Source organism: Propithecus coquereli, unplaced genomic scaffold (genome assembly GCF_000956105.1).
Source record: "Propithecus coquereli isolate 6110/MARCELLA unplaced genomic scaffold, Pcoq_1.0 Scaffold42, whole genome shotgun sequence".
NCBI lineage: Eukaryota > Metazoa > Chordata > Mammalia > Primates > Indriidae > Propithecus > Propithecus coquereli.
Window position 1 is genome coordinate 6,012,536 of NW_012149952.1, and position 19,585 is coordinate 6,032,120.

Here is a 19,585-nt window from a genome sequence, read left to right on the forward strand (position 1 = left end):
CCAGGTGACAGAGCAAGACTGTCTAAAAAAAAAAAAAAGAAAGAAAAGAAAAGAAAAAACTACAAGTAATAAAATACATCATTTTTTAAAAAATTGTGAGCTGTGTACTGGTCAAAAAATAAGGCTATAAGAATGGCACATCTCCTGGTTAAAGGGAAGGAAGGTGTAGAGAAGAATGGCTATACAGATATATCTTTTTTACAGTATTTTAAATCACACCTTTTCTGATAATACAAGTAATACATGCTGATTGCAGAAAACTTAAGAAAAAGAAAAATGAAGGAAACAAAATCACTCATAATCCCACAAACTATAGATAATGAACTGTAAACATCCTGGTGTATTTCCTTGCATTTTTCTTCACACATTCTTATATTTTTTAAATATGTAACTGAGATCACACTGTAAATGTGGCCTATTTCCTGTTTTATGTCATTTACCTTTCTGGTATGAGCTCTTTCCACAAGTCTATTGTATGAATGCCCTACAATTTATTTGTCCACTTATCTATCGGTAGACTATTAGGTTCTTCCCAACTGTTCATTGTAATAATCCCGAGGTTTACTTAGGATTTCCATTCCTAAATATCTTACCATATCTCTGATTTCATGGGATAGAGTTCCTAGAAAGTGAATCACTGGCATCAAAGGGTATACATGTTTTAAAGCTTTTGATGAATCTCATTAGGTTGTCTTTCAAAGAGTTTGTTCCAATTTATCCTCCTACCAGTGTAGGACTATGCATTATCAGGTTTTCCTTGCTAATTTTCTAGATTTAAAAAAGCATCCTGTTTTAATATTTATTTGATTATTAGTAGGGATAGACATTTTTTCATGTTAATGAGTCAATTATATTTCCTATTTTATAAACTCTCCATATTTCCCCTTGAATGTTAGTGTTTTTTAAAAAAATTGATTTATATGAGTTCTTTATAGTTAAGAATATTATTATTAATAAGGGGAGGAAATTCTTTATGAAAACCTAACATCAGAACTTCTTTGAATATCAAGTTTCCTGATTAACTGAAAATGACTTTTGATTTATAAAAATCCTATCTACATATAGCTAACATATAAAGCAAGATATATCTCCCAACCTTGGCCTAAAGAATTGGCTAGTACATGCCGGGACACAGTGGCTCACGCATGTAATCCTAGCACTTTGGGAGGCCAAGGCAGGAAGATAGCTTGAGGCCAGGAGTTTGAGACCAGCCTGAGCAATATGGTGGGACCCAGACTCTACAAAAAATAGAAAAATTAGCCAGGCATGGTGGCATGTGTCTATAGTCCCAGCTACTTGAGAGGCTAGGGCAGGAGGATCACTTGAGCCCAGGAGTTTGAGGCTGCAGTGAGCCATGATGATGCCATTGCACTCTAGCCCAAGCAACAGAGCGAGACCCTGTCTCAATATATATATATAAAATAAAAATAAAGAAGAATTGGCTAGTAAGAGGAAAGCAATGTCCTCAGACATGCTACATGGTATACAGAGAGAATGTTAAAAGTATGCCTAGTGCTAATATAAGCAATTTCACATATATGCCTATCAAGAGGAATATTTATGGCCTGTCTCTGATCTTTCGCAGGGTTCAGCACACAGTAGGCAGTGATTACAACTAAGCTACATATATGTGGACTGAAGCACAGACCCCTGCATTATGCACACATACACCCGACACACTTGCAGCAGCAGCAAAGATAGAAGAAATGAGCAGTTTGGTATCACACCTATTCCAGCTTCATCACATACAAATTATAGGAACTTACACAGAGGTGTTACACTTATTGCCTCATCTGTAAAATGGGGATAATACCGATCTCACGGGGTTGTTACTTGTCTTAATTGAGAGAAAGGAAAATAACTTAGCACAGTGTCCAGTATGTAGTAGAAACTCAATAAATTCTAGCAACTTTCCTCTTCTTGGGAACACTACTTGTTATATAGGCCTTCCTTCCTCAATACTGCCCTCCAGTGGATTAGGATTTTCCTCCCCTGTGTACGGTGGGCCCCACATGCAACAGATCCAGTAGAGGAAAAGCTAGATTTCAAAAACAGGTAAAGTTTATTTTCCCGTTTACCAAAGAGGCTTTATTTTAATTTTAGACTAGGAGATATTTAAATTACGGATTGATCTACACAAGTATAGTTGATTTGTAGTTGTTCAGGAGTTTGTTTCCTATCTAAATTTCCTATCTAAATCTAGCTGGTTTCCCATCTACCTATCTTCCCACCCCCACCGATTTTTTCCCAAGAATTGGTGACCACCCTGACTTTCTTGTTCAATTCAGCCTTTCCTCCAGGCAACACCCCCTTGGTTTTACTCACCCACACAGTTGTCACAGATGCTGCAATGGGAGGCCCGGGGAGGCCGGAAGATCTTACATGTATAACAGTATTTCAGTTTCACAATCTGGTTGTTTATCTGGAAATTCTTGATACGAGGGGGTGGTCGCTGGCCCTGAGGCACCGCACCATTGGTAGCTTCTGTAAATCAGTAAAGACAGTTAACATGAAAGCTAGCCATTATTTGAGCCCAAAAGTCTCACCACCTCTCCAAAAGCAATGGGGGAAGAGGGTGATCAAAGGTTCCCTTAGCCCGCTGTCTTCTCTAGGCGAGCATTTCCAGACTATACTTTAACATCCCAGAGTGTCCCCCACAAAAAAATTCCACTGAGTGCCATGCAGTTCTGTTGTGCACGTACAAAAAAGTGTTTCTTCAAGGTTTTTTTTCTGAGTACAAAGAAAAACCTTCATAAAAGAAAAATGGCTAAAAAATATATGAAATGAAAACATCCAACTTCACTAATACTCAGAGAAATAAAAATTAAAACACAAAGATACCATTTCTACCAATTATATTAACAAATAGTAAAAAGAATAAAAATACCCAGTGCTGGCAAGGGTGGACAAAGGCCATTCTTATAGCTTACCAGTGAGCAACATGCCAGCAGCCACCAAAGATTTAAATGTGTAAGCAGAGTTGCACAGTGGAAGTGTGCTGGGCCCATAAATGTGTATACTCTTCGACATAGCAATTCTACCTCTGGGAACTTATCAAAATTATAAAGAGATATACAAAAGATCTTTATAAGGATATTTGTCACAGAGTCCCTTTTAATAATGAAAAACTAAAAATAACCTCAATGTCACAATAAGAAGTTGGTTAAGTAAATTATGATATATGCATAGAATGGAGTATTATGGAGCCATTTAAAATGATATAGATGAACGCATGGTGACACAGGAAAATACTCACAATATATCACAAAACGAAAATGCATGCTAAAAAGCAATATATATAAAAGGATACTATCTTACAAACATAAAATATATGCATGAAAAAAGACTGGTGATAATTAGAATTAGAAAAACAGTTATTAAAATGAGAGTAATACATGCTTATTGTAAAAAAGCTGGAAAAAACAAAATATAAATAAGAAAATATAAAATTATTGACATTCCCTCAACTCGAGATAGTCATACATTTTGGTATATTTCCTTCCAATCTTCTCTTCACAGATAAACATTCATGATTTTTAAAAATTTGAGACCATATTATAAATGTAATTTTATACCCTGAATTATTTACCTAACATTACACTATGAACATTTCCTATGGTTAATTTTTTTCTAAAACATCATTATTGGCAATATTCTATCATATATGTGTACTATAATTTATTGAAGCATTCCATGTTGTTGGACATTTAAGTTGTGTCTGATTTTTTACTATTTAAATGATGTTGCATACAAAATCTTAAAACATTACAGATAAAAGCTTAAATCCCCTTTGATTTCCACCCTAATCCCAGTCCCCTCCTCCTTTCCAGGAATATATTCACGTGCTAAAATTAATTTCTAAAAAAGAAAAGCATGTTGAAGTCTGAGCAGTAATATATGAAGTTGCTGGCATTAAAATAGGTATTCATATTATTATAAAAAGAAAAAAAAAGGAAAAAGAGGCAGAGAACAGTAGAATCCTAGCACTTTGGGAGGTTAAGGCAGGAGGATCACTTGAGGCCAGGAGTTTGAGACCAGCCTGGGTAACATAATGAGACCCCATCTCCACGAAAAATAAAAATAAAAAAATTAGCTAGGCATGGTGGCATGCATGTGTAGTCCTAGCTACTTGGGAGGCTGAGGGAGGAGGATTGCTTAAGCCCAGGATTTTGAGGTTGCAGTGAGCTATGATGGCGCCACTGTACTCCAACCTGGGTGACAGAGTGAGAGACCCTGTCTCAAACAAACAAACAAACAAAAAACACCAAAAAAAAAAATAGGAAAAAGAACAAAATGATGCTCTGAAAATTCTTCTACAGTAATTCGTAAAAATCTCTGATTATTTCCTTTAGCTAAACTCTTAGAGAAGTAGAATTACTGGGTCAAAGGGTATGAACCCTTAAAGCCCATATTCCTTATTACCAAACTGCTTTCCAGACAAATTGTATGAATTTGCACTCCTGTCCATCCACAGCATATGAGAGTGCCTGTCTTGTTTCACCCTCACCATGCAGTATAATTCTAAAAACAGAATATTTTTCAATTCACTTTGATTTTAAAAATATCTGCCATATGGAACATTTTTCCTTTTTTTGTGGAGTGGGGTGGATGCTGTGAAATCAAACAATAACAGTGTGTCACAAGTCTTAAAAGGATGGGGACTATTCATTAGAGGATGATATAAGTACCAGCATGCCACCTTAATATTTCTTTGCATATGCTTTACATGAGGGCACCTGGGAGATATAGGTCATAGTTCACTGTCCCCAGGACGTGCTAAGAGGCAAACAAATCACATGACTTCTTTCTCCATCCTCCACCCACAGCATACTCAGTACCCAGCTGAATATAAGCTGACAAAAACTTGCTAACATAAACATACATATGAACTCAAGAATGTACTCTTCTATTGAGAGAAACATGCTAAATGCAGAGGTCACAATGTGACAGCTTGAGTCTGGGCCCCAGGTTCAGTGATTGGGCAGAAAAGAGCTAACCTTTGTTAGCCTTTTGTTAATCAAAACCTGCTGTGAGATGCAAGAGACTTGTCAACACACTGTCTTGACACTTGGTTTCTCCATATGTGAATGGAGAGGGGACTATAAAAGAATAACCAAGATGGAGAAAAACAGCACTCACAACTCTGCCTCACCATCACCATCTTGTCCCTAACTAACTCCAGTTCTACCAGGTCTCCCCAGAATTCCAGCTATGCCAACACACCTCGCCTCTGCTTTTTTCCCCACTATTCCCACCCTTACCCCACCCCCAAGTAGCTCTAGCTCGCATGTGTACAAATCAATTTCTTCTTAGCTCAACTAAAACAGGCCTGAATGTTTCACAAAGAAATCTACTAAGAAGCTAGGGGAACACAGCTAAACAAAACAAAAGAAATACAAAAGCATGTAAGCCTTCAAAGGGCCCTCAAAGAACTAAAGGCTAGCCACAGATTGGTGCTCTACTGGCATATCTTCTTAGTACTGAACTTGAGAACTATTAGGTAGGCACTGCTATTGATCTGGTGGGCTCCCACTCCCCTTGCACTTACATCATACCCTTCTTTCCCATTTTGAGCTCCCAGGATATCTCCCTCTAGCCCTGGGATGTTCTGCTTCCATTCATGAAGCCACCCTGCTTCCTGGATAGTGTAGCACATCATCCCTGTCCCAAAGATTCTTATCCTGAGCTACAGTCTGCACTGAACTGAGCCTACAATTGCTTCTTTTACCTTTTCTAGAACCCTCAGGGGTTCCTGGCTCCATAACTGCCCCCTTCTCACTGTGCATGTTCTCCTAAAGCAGGAATTTTTGGTGGGAGGTAGAGGGCATGAATGTGCTTCAGAAGATCTACGAATCTCTGAAATTACATCCAAATTGTGTGTATATGCATGCATATAAGAATATTTTTTTTATGGGGAGGTTTATGGCTTTCATCAAAAAACCAGCCCAGTGTGGTAGCTTGTGCTTCTAGTCCCAGCTACTTGGGAGGCTGAGGTGGGAGGACTGCTTGAGCCCAGGAGTACAAGACCAGCCTGAGCAATATAGGAAAACAGACAGACAGAAAGAAAGAAGGGAGTGGAGGGAGAGAGGGCGGAGAGAGGGAGAGAGAGACAGAGAGAGAGAGAGAGAGAGAGAGAGAGAAGAAAGAAACAAACAAACAACCAGACCATCCTCTTGGAAACAATGCAGCAGGACCTTGGTAACAAATCCTTTCTGAAATGCAACCCAATGGAAGGGAGACTACACCTGCCTTACCAAATTCACAAGATGGTCATGATCTCAGAGTGAAAAGGCTAGAAGTGATTGTTAATGTGCAACTACTATTATGGTTCCATTCTCTTATTGATTATGGCCACCTACTGCACAGCAGCTTGCCAGCTGGTTGGGAGACTCACCTATCTCCATTTCTATAAAAGCTGCTTCATCTGGTAGTGCCCGAGGAATCACTCCAGGGTCACTGAAGCTGGTCCTCAACAGCGTAGCCATGGAGAAAAGGAAGAGCATGGCAGCAAACACAGGGATGGCAGGAGACAGCTGAACAGCCAGGTAGCGGCACCTGAAGAAAGTAGGCAATCCAATATTTAATTATACCTACACTATGCTGATCTCCAACTGTCAACTATTGTGTCAATCTGATCTCCACAACAAAACGAGCAGCACCTCAAGGGCAGGGACCGTGTTTCTTGCCTCTCTTGAATTACCCAAAACTGCTAACATATGGTTCTACACATAGTGGGAGCTTGACGAATACTTCATTGATTGATGCTACCTATAACATGTAAAAGACAATCTCAAAGGACCTCCCCTACCCTGCCAAGCTCAGTCCTATCAGCCTGCCGGGAGGCACATTTCCTCTGCCTCAGGAAAGGCTCACACTTGCTAAGGATAGGAAAGCAACTGAGTGTGGATTTGTAAGCACCACAGGTTGATCTCACTCTGGGAATGTCCAGAGTTTTTCACACACAGTCATCTGGCATTAGGGCTGAGCTCAATGAGGCGAGAGAAAAGATGAGGACCAATCAGGAAGGAGGCTCACAGTGTCAGGCAGAGGGTTTCTCAGCTGGCTTCAAGACCAGTGAAAAGCTTCAGGGCTGCTGACTCTGCAACATCCATTCCTCTTGTCTCCTTAATTAGCTCAACTAGTAGGTGACTAATGACCATCAGCAAGGGAATAAGAAAATCTTATCTCCTTAGTACCCTTTCCCAATGACATGTTCACTCCTCTCTTTCCTCATAATGCACCATTCCTCTTCCTCTCTGGATATCCCAACTCTATTCATCTTTCAGGTACCATCTTTGTCATCATCGCAGCTACAATTTATTGAGTGTTCGCCATATGCCGGGCATTGCACTAAGCTCTTTGTATACATTTTCTTGTCCAATTCTCACACTAAACTTATTAAGCAGATTCCATTACACCCATTTGATAGATGAAGAATCTGGGACTTAGAGAAGTCTTGCCTCCTCCAAAAGGCCTATGCTAAACAGCACTAATCTCTCCCTTCTCTACTTCCTGTAGTCCTCACTTCCAGATCCTTGTATGATTTCCCAGCTATTTCTCAGTATGTTGACTGCATCTCCCCCAAGACTTTGTAAGAGCAAGAACATGGTCTCACTGGACCAAGAATGCTTACGTTCGAATTCTGGCTTTACCAGCTCTTAATTGGGTGACTTAGTTAACTTCAGTCTCGTTATCTGAAAAATGAGAATAATAACAGTACTTGATGGGGTCACTGTGTGGATCAAATGCACTCATATAAAGTGCTTAGAACTGCACTTGACACGTAGTAAACACTAAGTAAATGTTAGCTGCTAACATCATGATTCTGTATCTCCCAGAGCTAAATACAAGTAAGGGAACAAAGCTATCAATAAATACTTGTTGATCTGAACTGAATTTCAAACCAAATAAATGGGAATATGTGATGAGAGTTATCACTGACCTATTTTTATTCTCCTCCTCCTGAGGCACATTTCTCCTTGAAAACAGAGATTTCACTTGGAGGCAAACTATAAGTGGATGAGCAAGGAGCGGAGGGAGAGCGGAGAAAGTAAGCTAAAGGAAAAAGCTTACCTCATCAGCATAGGGAATAAGCAAGCTGCTATCCATTCAGAGCAAATGTTTAACCCCAGGTTGTATATCCGCTGCAGTTTTGGAACAACCCCCATGAGAGCCTCCCCTGTCTCCCCACCACACACACACAACTGCATGGAGGGATGCAAACCAAGTGTATATTAGGCTAAGCGGTTTGTGACGAAGGTGAACATAGGTATTGAACCTAGCAGATGATTTTAGTGGCTTTTTAGTTCGCTTGCTTATTTTTAACAAAATCCTTAAGTCTTAGCTTGCTTTTTAATGATTTACTTCCTTCTCCTAAAAGCCAAGGGTAGGGAGAAAAATTTGGGGAACTAAATGATCTGGCAGCTGAGTTCAGGGTAATCAAGGTTCTTGAGTATCATTAGCTTGTGTATTATCCTCTTTTCCATTGCACTCCTTCACTGGTGCAGATAATCAAAATGGGAATTCGAAATGAAAATCACCTCCAATTATCAGGGACCCAAAGGACACAGGAGGATCATGAGGCTTCCTTTCATGAATAAGCCAAGTGAAATCACCACACTAACAGCAAATAGCCATCTTCCTAGTCGCTGCCCATCACTAAGATCACTCTTGAAAACAAAGTAGTAGTGTCTCCAGGACTCAAACTGCCCTGGGTATACAGTCTCCAATCAAAAGTCTTAGAAAAATCAGACCTGTCTAATTGGTCACAAAAGAGAATTTAATTTTTTATTAAAGGGAAAAGATACAAAATGAGTAGAACAATCACAAAAAAAATTTCAAAATTAATGCTGGCCCCCTGCACAGAAGGACCCAAGCTTAACTAAGTCCAGTTCCAACACCTGCTTATAGGCCAGACAAAGGACAACTTAGATTTGAATTATGCTACGCTATCAAAGATAAAGGTCTCTGTAATCCCCACACAGACTATCTTCTGCACCTGCTAAAACAATCCACTCTGTATGTCAACAAGTACACAACAGGCCCATTGTATTGTTCTCCTCCAGAGATGAGGCTACTGGCAGCCAGTTGTCTCTAGTGAGTGGGTGTGGCTGGGAATGCAGATGTGGGACCAGCAGGCCTTTCTACTCCAAGTAAGGGGAAACTTCAAGAGCCAGTAGCTAAGACTACTGGGAACTACAACTGGTAGCGTCTGTCATCAAAAGTTATGATTAAAAAAACACCCCTCTAGGGTGGGGGAATTGGAGAGATGTTGGTCAAAGAACACAAAATTTCAGTAAGGAAGAATAATTTCAAGAGACCTATTGCCCCGCATGGGGACTATAGTTAATAACACTATACTGCATACTTGAAAATTGCTAAGAGAATAGATTTTACATGGTCTCACCACAAAAAAACAAGTATGTGAGATAAAGCATATATTAATTAGCTTGATCTAGCCATTCCACAAAGTATACATATATCAAAACATCATGTTGTATACCATAGATATATATAATTTTTATTCATCAATTAAAAAAAAATTTAATATCTCCCTAAGTTAGTCCCATAATTGCAGTAAGCTGGAAGTCTATCTCTGACAGGAATAAGCTGTGAGAAGATTTAATGGTAATTCCCTACTGACCTCAAAAATCAGGGGTATCCTCAAACATCACTAATTTGTCTTGGAGAAAGACTGGATCTGTCATCCACAAACATAAGCTAATTGTTTTTGAAACCCCCTAGTGCTTTCTGTCTATATCACTTCTTCGAATAATGATATCCACACACTTCTTGGAACAGAACTGTCCTTTGTCTTCAAAGTACCAAGAGGCTTTCCTCCTTCCAGGGGGTTAGAAGTTCCTATTCTCCCTTGTGAGTTTTATAAATGCAACCATGTTCCAACAAAGTCTTCAATTCTGCCACCTGAAGAGACATCATCATTTTAAGCCATCCTCTACCAACTTCTTGACTGGGCTCAGGATTCCATAGCTGGGCCAGACAACTGGACTGTCACATGTCCCCACAGGCCACATGGTGGTACTGATCAGCAGTAACCAGCAGTGCCAGGCTGGGCTGGTGTGTCATGTCCCATCCCCCATCCCTAGCATGCTAGTTCATTGGAGAGATGACGATAATGACACAGACTTCAATTCACATGAGAAAACTCAAAAGAGATTCGTGAGTGGAGCTGGTAAGAAATGGGACAGATTCCACGCCTCACAGACTGGCAGCTTGGATTTGTTCTATATAATACTCTGTTTCTAAGTCTTCCTAATAGCTTTCTTGCTATATTTCTGATCGTTTGTTCTTTTATCAGTGTAATCAATCAGCCAACAAGTATTTACTGGTCTAAGAAATGAAGAACAAGAGAAACAGGAGTTAATTTTGTTGGGGAAAACATAACTAACACATAAAACAGCTAAAGAATAAGACTGACAATCAAGTGTTTGAATGGTGACTCAGACTCTAAGGACTGTAAGTGGTCAGAGAAGAGCTCTCTTGGGGAAGCTGGTGGCTGCTTGAAACTGCTCAAATAGCAGCTGTTAGGGATGGCTTTAAGGAAAAGCTGTGCTTGGAACAGCAGAAGGGGCGCAAGGATCAGAGCCCCATGATGCCCTTTGGTCACACATGAGAGAAATAAGCCTTTGCTATAAGACTTCCCTGATATGAACGACCATCTGTCCTCTTACTATCTACTTGCTATAGACAAAACGTTTGTGTCCCCCCGCCCAAAATGCACATATTGAAATCTTAACCCACGGAGTGATAGTATTTGGAGGTGGGGCCTTTGGGATGTGATTAGATTACCTAAGGCTCCACCCTCATGAATGGGATTAGTGCCCTTCTAAAAGAAACCCTGGAGAGCTCCCTCACCCCTTCCACCACATGAGGACAGAGGGAAGATGGCCATCTATGAACCAGGAAGTGGGCCCTCACCAGACACCAAATCTTCAGACACCTTGATCTTGTACTTGCCAGCCTCCAGAACTGTGAGACATCAATATCTGTTATTTACAAGCCACCCAGTCAATGATAGTTTGTTATAGCAGCCTGAACAGATTAAGACATTATCTCTAGAGCACAATAAACATGCAGAACCACACGTAAGATTGTTCCAAGGTTCTTCTAATGACACTCAGAGTCTGCTGAGAGGGAAAAAGTTCCCCTTAACACTAAAAACATAATTTAAAATTAGCCTCCAAATTTACTGCTATGTGAAGCTCAGAAAAAGGCACAACCCTCTTTTGCTCTAATAGCAATGAAGAAAATTAACCAAATAGGGACATTTTCAATTCTAAGGTGATAAGCCATCCTCTCACAAAGGAGGATCAAAATCTCTATCCAGGCAAACCTTCTCAGTAGTTGCCAAATTTCAGTTATAATAACAAAGCTCAAATTTCAATTATAATATACCCCAGTTCAAGAACTTAGAATCATTCCCTGCTGCCTATTATATTAAGCCCCAAACTCCACAGACCAATATTCTGAGGCCCTCCATTAACTGGCCTTATCTAATCATCATCATAAGGCTCCTGTCTTGTCACTGCTCTATTGCAGAAACATCCCACTAATTACCTTGAATTAGCTCACTTCTTGCTATTGCAAAAGGCATAAGGTGCCTCCTTGCTTCTTAAACACAATACCAGCTGTGGCATCTCTGAAGAGGAAGATTTAGGAGGTCTCTTCTCTCCCTCAATAAACAGCTCAACTGATGTCAACATGGCAAGGGACATCCCTGTTCTTTTGGCTCACTTTTCCCAAAACGGAGGATAACTATCCTCAATTAAAACTCATTCTGAAAAGATGGGAAAGGCATTCAGTGGAGATTGAAAGTGTGAAACTCATTACTACAAAAGGTAGCAGAGGCTAAAAACATACAGGGAAATTCTGAATGAAAGAACCGTAAAAGGCTGGGCGCGGTGGCTCACGCCTGTAATCCTAGCTCTCTGGGAGGCCGAGGCGAGCAGATTGTTTGAGCTCAGGAGTTCGAAACCAGCCTGAGCAAGAGCGAGACCCCATCTCTACTAAAATAGAAAAAATTAGCCGGGCATGGTGGCGCATGCCTGTAGTCCCAGCTACTCGGGAGGCTGAGGCAGGAGGATCGCTTGAGCCCAGGAGTTTGAGGTTGCTGTGAGCTAGGCTGATGCCATGGCACTCTAGCCGGGGCAACACAGTGAGACTCTGTCTCAAAAAAAAAAAAAAAGAACCATAAAGAATTGTTAAAGGAAAGCAAACTGTTTGGGAGACATAACCCAACCCTTCCTCAGAGAACATGCTTTGTCTGAAGTTAAGTTTAGCTAAGAACTATAACAAATTGATATCAAAGAGGCAACTATGCCTTTCTAAAGCTGTCATTTGGTTGGCCAAGTCCCAGATAGAATCCTAGGCTAGATGAAGCACAAGATTGACCTCCATAGGGTAATTCTGAGAGAATGCTCTCTTGGTTAGAGATCACAATAAAGACACTTTTTCCTCCTTCCAATCTCACCTAAGATACTCTACAGGAAACTGGACCTTGTCACTATAGGGGCTAACATTCTGCCATGTCAAAGTTTGGCTTTGGTCCACGTAGTCGTCCTATGTCTCCTCAAACCTGGTGACTTCATATTGTCAGATCTACTTTTTCTACTCCACAGTCTGCAAGGACATGATGCCCCTTTCATCAGAATAACCCACAGACTAACAAGGTAGGGAGCACACATTGCTCAATTTTTCTCTGAGCCATTTTCACCCTAGCAGCAGGGACTAGGAGGTGCCAAAGCAGTGATGATTTCTTGTCAACTGATAAAGCTCCTTACATTCTAAATTCACATTCAGAGAAGGGCTTCCGTGTTCCTGCAAGGCTACCAGAATGCCGTGCTGGAATGCTGTCAGTTCTCCACAAAGACACCTTCATTTACTAGGAACATGAGCTTGGGAGACCCAAATAACCTAGATGACACTGGGTAACACATACACTAGCTCACAAGAACCTGGAATATGCTGGTCTAGCATTTGGCACCTATGCACAGCTCTACTAAAGCATGTGCATTTGAATGTCTTCAGGATTCCATAGCCAAAAGGTAACAACGAGATAAAAGGTAGTATCATATAGAGACACTGGCTGGCCAACCAATATTGATGAAATAACCTTACTTCTGTGGGCCTGGATTCCTCTCCCACAAAAGGATGGAGATAGTCTCCAAAGCCTCTTCCAGCTCTACCATCTATGATTCTGTAAGTCAAGATTGCTAAATTTTAGGTACATCCAGAATGTTTTAATTCAGCAACGTTTATTTGCCACCTACTCTATGTGAGGCCTGGTAGAGGGCACTGCAGGGGCTACACAGCCATAGGAGATAGTCCTTGACCTTGAAAGAGGTCACATCTAGCTGTGGAGGACAACAAGTGAAAAGTATTATCACCATAGAATTCCAAAAAATAAGAAATGTCATATGATTATTTGTTAAATGAGTGGTATGTACAATTGGCCCAATGAATGCAGAAATTACTACAAAGTTTTCACGAAGGAACACTCGAAAAAGAACTTGAAAGAGGGGTAGAATTCGGATAGGCTAGGAGAATTGGGATGATTGATTACTAAGCAGTATTACAAAGCTTTCTTTCAGTTCATCCAATTCAATGACTCTTTTGCCAATATATACGTGAAATGCTCCCATGGGGACCAGTCCAACAGAAATTGGTCTGACAGTGCTTTGATACAATTTCCTCCATATACGGCACAGAGAGAGCATAAGCACTGATCACAGCAGCAAGCTACTTCTATTCCGGGGTCAAGAGTCATAAAGTCATTCTTGCCACAAGAGAAATCTAAGGACCTTGATCCCACTAATGGTCTGCTAAGAAAGTTAAAAGAGAAAGCCAGGAAGCCAATTCCAGAAGACAGTACACTTGGTCCTTTCCCTAGGACTACACTTTATCAGAAAGTTGAGTTTGACTGAATAGCACAATAGCCTTTCAGTAGCTGGACAGCTCACAGGTTGTCAGTGTCATTCTGCTATAGTGTCCTGACATTCCGAGCCAAGCTAGTAGCTATGTGTTCATCATACAAGCTGGACAGGGCTTCAGCAAAAAGGACTGAAAATGGTTCATGTGCTGAAAGCTGAAACTAACATACACACTCACATTTCCTAAATACCTCGCACTAAGAATTAATTAGGAAATCCTTTTTCTTTAAGCATTGTATGATTTTCACTCTGCTTTTAAATTCAAATATATTTACAATGAATACAATTATACTTAAATATAGCTACCTACTGGTAATCTCTACTCTCCTTTTGTGTGCATTTGAATATTCCAATCAGACATGGAGTTAGACAGAATTTCAGACTCCTGGAGTTGCAAGAGGCTTTAGTGAATATCTGGCCCCATTTCCACCCTCTGACAGCAGCCCTCAGAGATAGCCATCCAGCTTCTTCTGAAACACTTGGAACAATACCAAGCTAACTGGCTCCTAAGTGGACAACCTTTTTTGTTTTATATATTCAACCTACTGTCTGTCCACTGAAAATTACAGGTTTCTCCTTTAAAAAGTCTTCCAGAAGATCTATAAAGGCAAAATCCAAAAATGAAAGGATATCCACCAGCACTACTAACACTGCATGTTCTTCATTTAAGGGCACCCACAAGCCTGACCAGATTTCTTAAGCCATCTGGCTGGCCCAGAGCTGTGCCATGGGCAGCTATAGATCAACTCACACTTGTTCCTAAGCATCTGCTGCAAGCAGGACCCTGTTACTAAAATGTAGATCCAGATGTGCCTCGAGATTTGGACTAGCTTCCCGCCAGGCAAAAGTGTATCAGACAGAGGATGTAGATGCTATGCTCCTGGACAATTTAAGAATGAAAACAGACACCTGTTTATCTATTCAGACACCCTCGCCTGCCTGAAAGCAGGGAGCTAGATCAGCTGATTTCCTGAGGTCTCACTAAGTTATAATACTAACAAGGAAGCCCATATTCTGACCCCCAAGCCCTATACCCCACTATGTGGCTGGTAGTAAGTTATAGACTCCAAAGAAAAAGATCAACCAGAAAGAGACGTCATTCCTCAGAAGCATGCTAGTATACCTTGCACAGCCTGTCACTGGCTAGCCACAACACAGCCACTACCTGGAGTGTCTGTATATGACAGACAGACACAGACACGCAGACAGACGGACACACACACACAAACACACACACACACACACGCACACACATATACACACACAGATTCCACCATTCTCAATAAAAAGGATCCATCATCAGGGTCCTCTCCTCCTTGGTCAGATTTACACTTCCCCACCCCACTCCTCAGATAACACATTTACTTCCTTCTCCCCATCTCCTCCCACTACTCCCTCCTCCAGCCTTACCTTCAAAAATATTTACTCTTTCACACAGACAGCTGGAACTGAGGGCAGTTTTACAAACGACCCTGCCCTTCATAGCTGAGGGCAAAGCTAAGAAATAACTTTGGGAGAAAAGTCATCTTGGTAGGAAACTCAGCCTGTCTCTGTCAAACAGTAACTTGGCTAATTATAAGCTTCATCCCATCGGCAGTTTTCTTCAGGGGCCTTCAGGGGCCTAAATATAACAGATCCAAATAAGATTCTCTCGCTAGCTCCTAGGCACAAAAAGGGCCAAACAGCAATAGCTCCAAATTTCTGGTGCCCCTGGCCAGTCAAACCAGAGGTTTCCTGGGCCCAGAACTACCAACTCACTCAGAGCCTAGAAACAAGGCTCATCTGTGTTTTGAATGGCTCCAATCATAAAAATTTAACCACAGAGGTGGAGGGGGGACAAAAAGGGTGAAAGAGAGGAAGAGTGATAGAGAGCAGAGTTCAGCTCTACACTTCCAGAAAGAAGCAAGGCAGGAACAAAGCAAAGCAAACTTGAAGAGAAGGGTGAGGAGAAGGAAAAAATAGTCTAATGTTCTGCTTATGCCTACCTGACTGTACATGCTCACTCATACCACACACAAGCACATGCACACGCACACGCACATGCATACTCAGACATGAAAATCAAACTGGAAGGCAACTAAGAAGCCTTCTGTAACCTGCCAGACTTCGCCAAATACTTCACAAAGTCCGCAGCAGCAGCAGCAGCAGCAGCAGCAAGAGGGCCTTTAACAAAGAGCTCCTCTGACCTTACTTTCCCAGCCCTGTTATAAACTGGGTCCCCCTCCTCCCCTGCTGTTACTTAAGCCAGCTGCAACCATCAAAAAGTCTGGCAAAGCAGCCTAAAAATCACTCTGGATGCACTGGGAAAGCCTGAAGCCCTTACCAAAGGACAAAAATGAGCCCTAAGGGATCAGAGCTCATTTTAATTACCCAGAAAGGCTGGCCAAGGAGCCCCCTCCTACCTGTCATGGCCACGCCCCTGCATGGGAGGGATTTCCAGGTCACCCAAGTACAGACACTATGGCAGGCTCACATCAGGTGTGGCTCAAAATTGACACACACACCTCTTGGCTCCTCAAGGCCCTCCTCATAGTAATCCCAAAACAATTAGCACTGCTCCCATCCCTAGAGTGTAGACCATTCTCAGCACACCCAGTTGTCACGCCACAGTGCCCTAGAATCCAACTGGCCACCTCCCTAGAGCAGTGACCTACACAGACTTCAAACAGTGGCTCTAGTACTAGGTATTACATCACAGAAAAAAATAACTCCAAGGCTGGTATCAGGCATACACACAGAATAGAGAGTTGTTTATGTTGAGCGATTTTGATGGAAAGAAAGAGCAAGTCACTTTTAGTATGCACATATGTGCCACATACACAGCTAGTTTGTGGTACAGCTGAGGCTGAAACCAATCAGCAGGTTCCCAATAAAGCTGGCTTTTCAGCTAGCCAAAAGCTGTGCCCTAAGCAAACAGGATCCAGAATAACAGAAAAGGCTTGGAGGAGTGGGGAGAAGACAGTTTGTCACTAAGCTCTTAAGGAGACCACTAATAGGGGGAGGTGAGTCATTAAGACAAACTGTCTTATTTCTCAAGTTTGTCAGGGGTAGTACCAAATCAGTGCTATACAATTAGTACCAAAGGTCTCAGTCTTTTTAGGAAGCACATACTCTGATATAACCACAAAGCAATGAATTCAGTTGACATGATCTATAGATATTGCTCAAGAAGATAGTAAAAGTCACCAAAGGAATGGCCACAAACTTCCCAGAAAGAAAGTTCTTCCCCTGTACCCAAAGTAACTATAACAGGCAACTCTACTCAATGGAAACTTACTCAAAGGCGAAGAAGAGTGTACATGTCCCCAGGATGAGGAAAAGGGTCAAGTAGAAGATGCCCTTTTGTCGGGCCATCATGACACGGCCATCACAGCAAAAGGTATTCCTCCCCGGCAGTTTCTCCCATTTCCGTGTCACCTTCTTTCTCACCACCATCACAGACATGGTTGGAATTCCTGGTCCAAAATGGGCTTTGTGATTACACGAGAGAAGAAACAGAGGCTGAGCCCAGCTTTGAAATCACGTTGCCTGCTATTGCAGCCACTGGGTCAAACATCATCAAAAGTCCAATTCCTGGTCCTAAAAGAAAGCACAGAAGAAAAAAATGAGGCAGGAATAAGAAAATGCAGTTCAACCCTCCTTTGTCAGAGGCAGAAAGATGAACACTGTCTGATGGGGTGGGGATGGAGAAGTGGAATCTGTGTTTGTCTTCTAAAAGGAGAAATGATTAAAGTTTCTTTTAAAAAAAGAAGAGGGGTAGTATTTCTTCTTAAATAAATCTGTGCTTCCAATCTAATATCGATGATCTCATAGTTCTAGAACCTTGGAACCAGACAGGACTTTATAGGCGACTGTCCCAACTACTTTCTTTTGTACATGAGTGAACTGAGGACCAGAGAGAGGAAATAACTTATCCAAGGCCACACAGCAGCAAAAAACACATCTGCTGACTTCCAGGCCAAGGCAAGTTCCACTACGCCACAATGTTCTTTAATCATCATTAAGAGGACTCTAAAAATAACAGTAGGGTTTCTGTCTTTATGGAGTCTCCCTCCTTGCCTCCACTTCTTCACCTTCTTTCTTCAATTAGCCACTCAAATATGAATCATAGCAGGGAACAAGTCACCTCTGGCAGGCTAGGAGGTTCTGGACACTCTGTACGCATACATACATTGTATTTACACAAAACAGATTTCCCCTAATCAAACCCTCTGTAACTTCCTGAGTCTGGGAAATGAAACGATGTCGCTGGTCTAGCCTAACATTTGTGGGAATCTTAATGAAACCACATCATAGACCTGTAGGTGAAAGGCTGACCTAAGCAGGAGAGATTCTGGAAGGATTAGTGACTGATGAATGGGTGGTTGGTGGGGGGATGGGGGGATGGCAGCAGCTAAGAAAAGTCATAAGGGCGCTTTCTGGGACATTTCATAAGTACCATCTCTACTTAGCATCCTGAATTCCCAGGCCTAGGCTTTCTCAGCCACTGCCACCCTTCTCCTCCTCTCAGGTGTGGTGCCATGGCCTCTATTTACTGACACCACATGCCCCACGCTGGCAAGACCTAGGCGGAAGCCAGCAGCCTGAATGACGGAGGGAGAAACAACCGACTGGAGATCATTCCCGAGCTGGAGAGGGCAAGGGTCCAAAAAGAGACTAGGAGCCGAGCAGGGAAATGAGAAGGAATAAGGCTTTGGGAAGGGAAGGGGGACCCAGAGGTGCAGAGAACACTTCCTTTGTGTAAAACTAACCTGGAAAACAATCTCCTCCTGATAAACCGGCCCAGCGGGAGAGGAGAGACCAGGAAGGGGAACCTGGCCTGGGAGAACAAAGATCAAAATCCGTTGGGAAGCAGCGACCGGTCCACCAGCCGGGGGCCTGAGGCCCGAGTCCCGGGCCGGGCTGCGGGTGCGGCCGCAGGAGGCCCGCCCTGCCTCCGCCACGCAATGGACCACCGCCCCAGGCAGGTTGGGACGCGCGCCACATCCACACGCACACGCATCCACACGCTCGTACACACTCACACACGCCCCGCCACGTGTAGGCACCCCGGGCCAGGGGCTCGGCGGCTGCCTAGTTGAGAAGGTCGGTGCCAACGTCCCTGTGTCCCGGCGCGGCTGATGGGGAGGCAGCCCACCATACAGCAGAGCCCAGGAGACCCCCACCCCCACCCCTTGTTACCTGAACGAGGGAGACCGAACTCGGCCGGCAACTGAGGGCAGGAAGTGGACCGTCCCAGGGGACCTCCGTCAGCCGCCAAAGGTGGCAGCGACTTCTGCTCCCCAGCCGGGAGGCTGTCTCCTCCTGACAAGGGGCCCCAACAGTCGGGGCCCTAAACCAGCTGTGGCAACCGCCCACCGCTGGCCGAATGGAACGCTCCTCACGTCACTATGTCGCTCCAGTAGTTTCTCGCCCTCCATTGGCTGATAGGCCTCGGCGCCTCCGCCCCCGTCGCCCCTGCCCCGAACTGCCATTGGCTAGCACGAACGCCACTCAACGATGACTCCGCCCACTCCCCACCCATCTCCCTGCTACTCGCCCACCTGCCAAGCCACTGCCATCCTCTCTTTGGGGTCTGGGCGCCAGTATGTGAAGTGTGGCCTCCTTTTAATATAGTTACGCAGAGACAGAGGTGA

The 19,585-nt window shown here is 42.7% G+C and overlaps 1 protein-coding gene across 4 annotated transcripts in view; it reads right to left on the reverse strand.

Moving 5' to 3' along the window:
- The window catches only part of ZDHHC9 (zinc finger, DHHC-type containing 9), a 32,334-nt gene extending 12,965 nt beyond the window's left edge, over positions 1 to 19,369 (reverse strand). Inside the window, exons 1-5 of one of the 4 annotated variants that reach the window (XM_012653393.1) lie at positions 19,131 to 19,369; positions 18,701 to 18,768; positions 17,227 to 17,528; positions 6,395 to 6,555; positions 2,326 to 2,484 (exon numbers count right to left, since the gene is read on the reverse strand). In XM_012653393.1, coding sequence (XP_012508847.1) covers positions 2,326 to 2,484; positions 6,395 to 6,555; positions 17,227 to 17,393 — 487 coding nt within the window. In that variant the 5' untranslated portion in view covers positions 17,394 to 17,528; positions 18,701 to 18,768; positions 19,131 to 19,369. Of the gene's footprint in view, positions 1 to 2,325; positions 2,485 to 6,394; positions 6,556 to 7,633; positions 7,695 to 17,226; positions 17,529 to 18,700; positions 19,021 to 19,130 lie in introns of those variants that run through there. The other 3 variants (XM_012653394.1, XM_012653392.1, XM_012653395.1) reach the window with 3 other exon arrangements.
- Between the last annotated feature and the right edge of the window lie 216 nt (positions 19,370 to 19,585).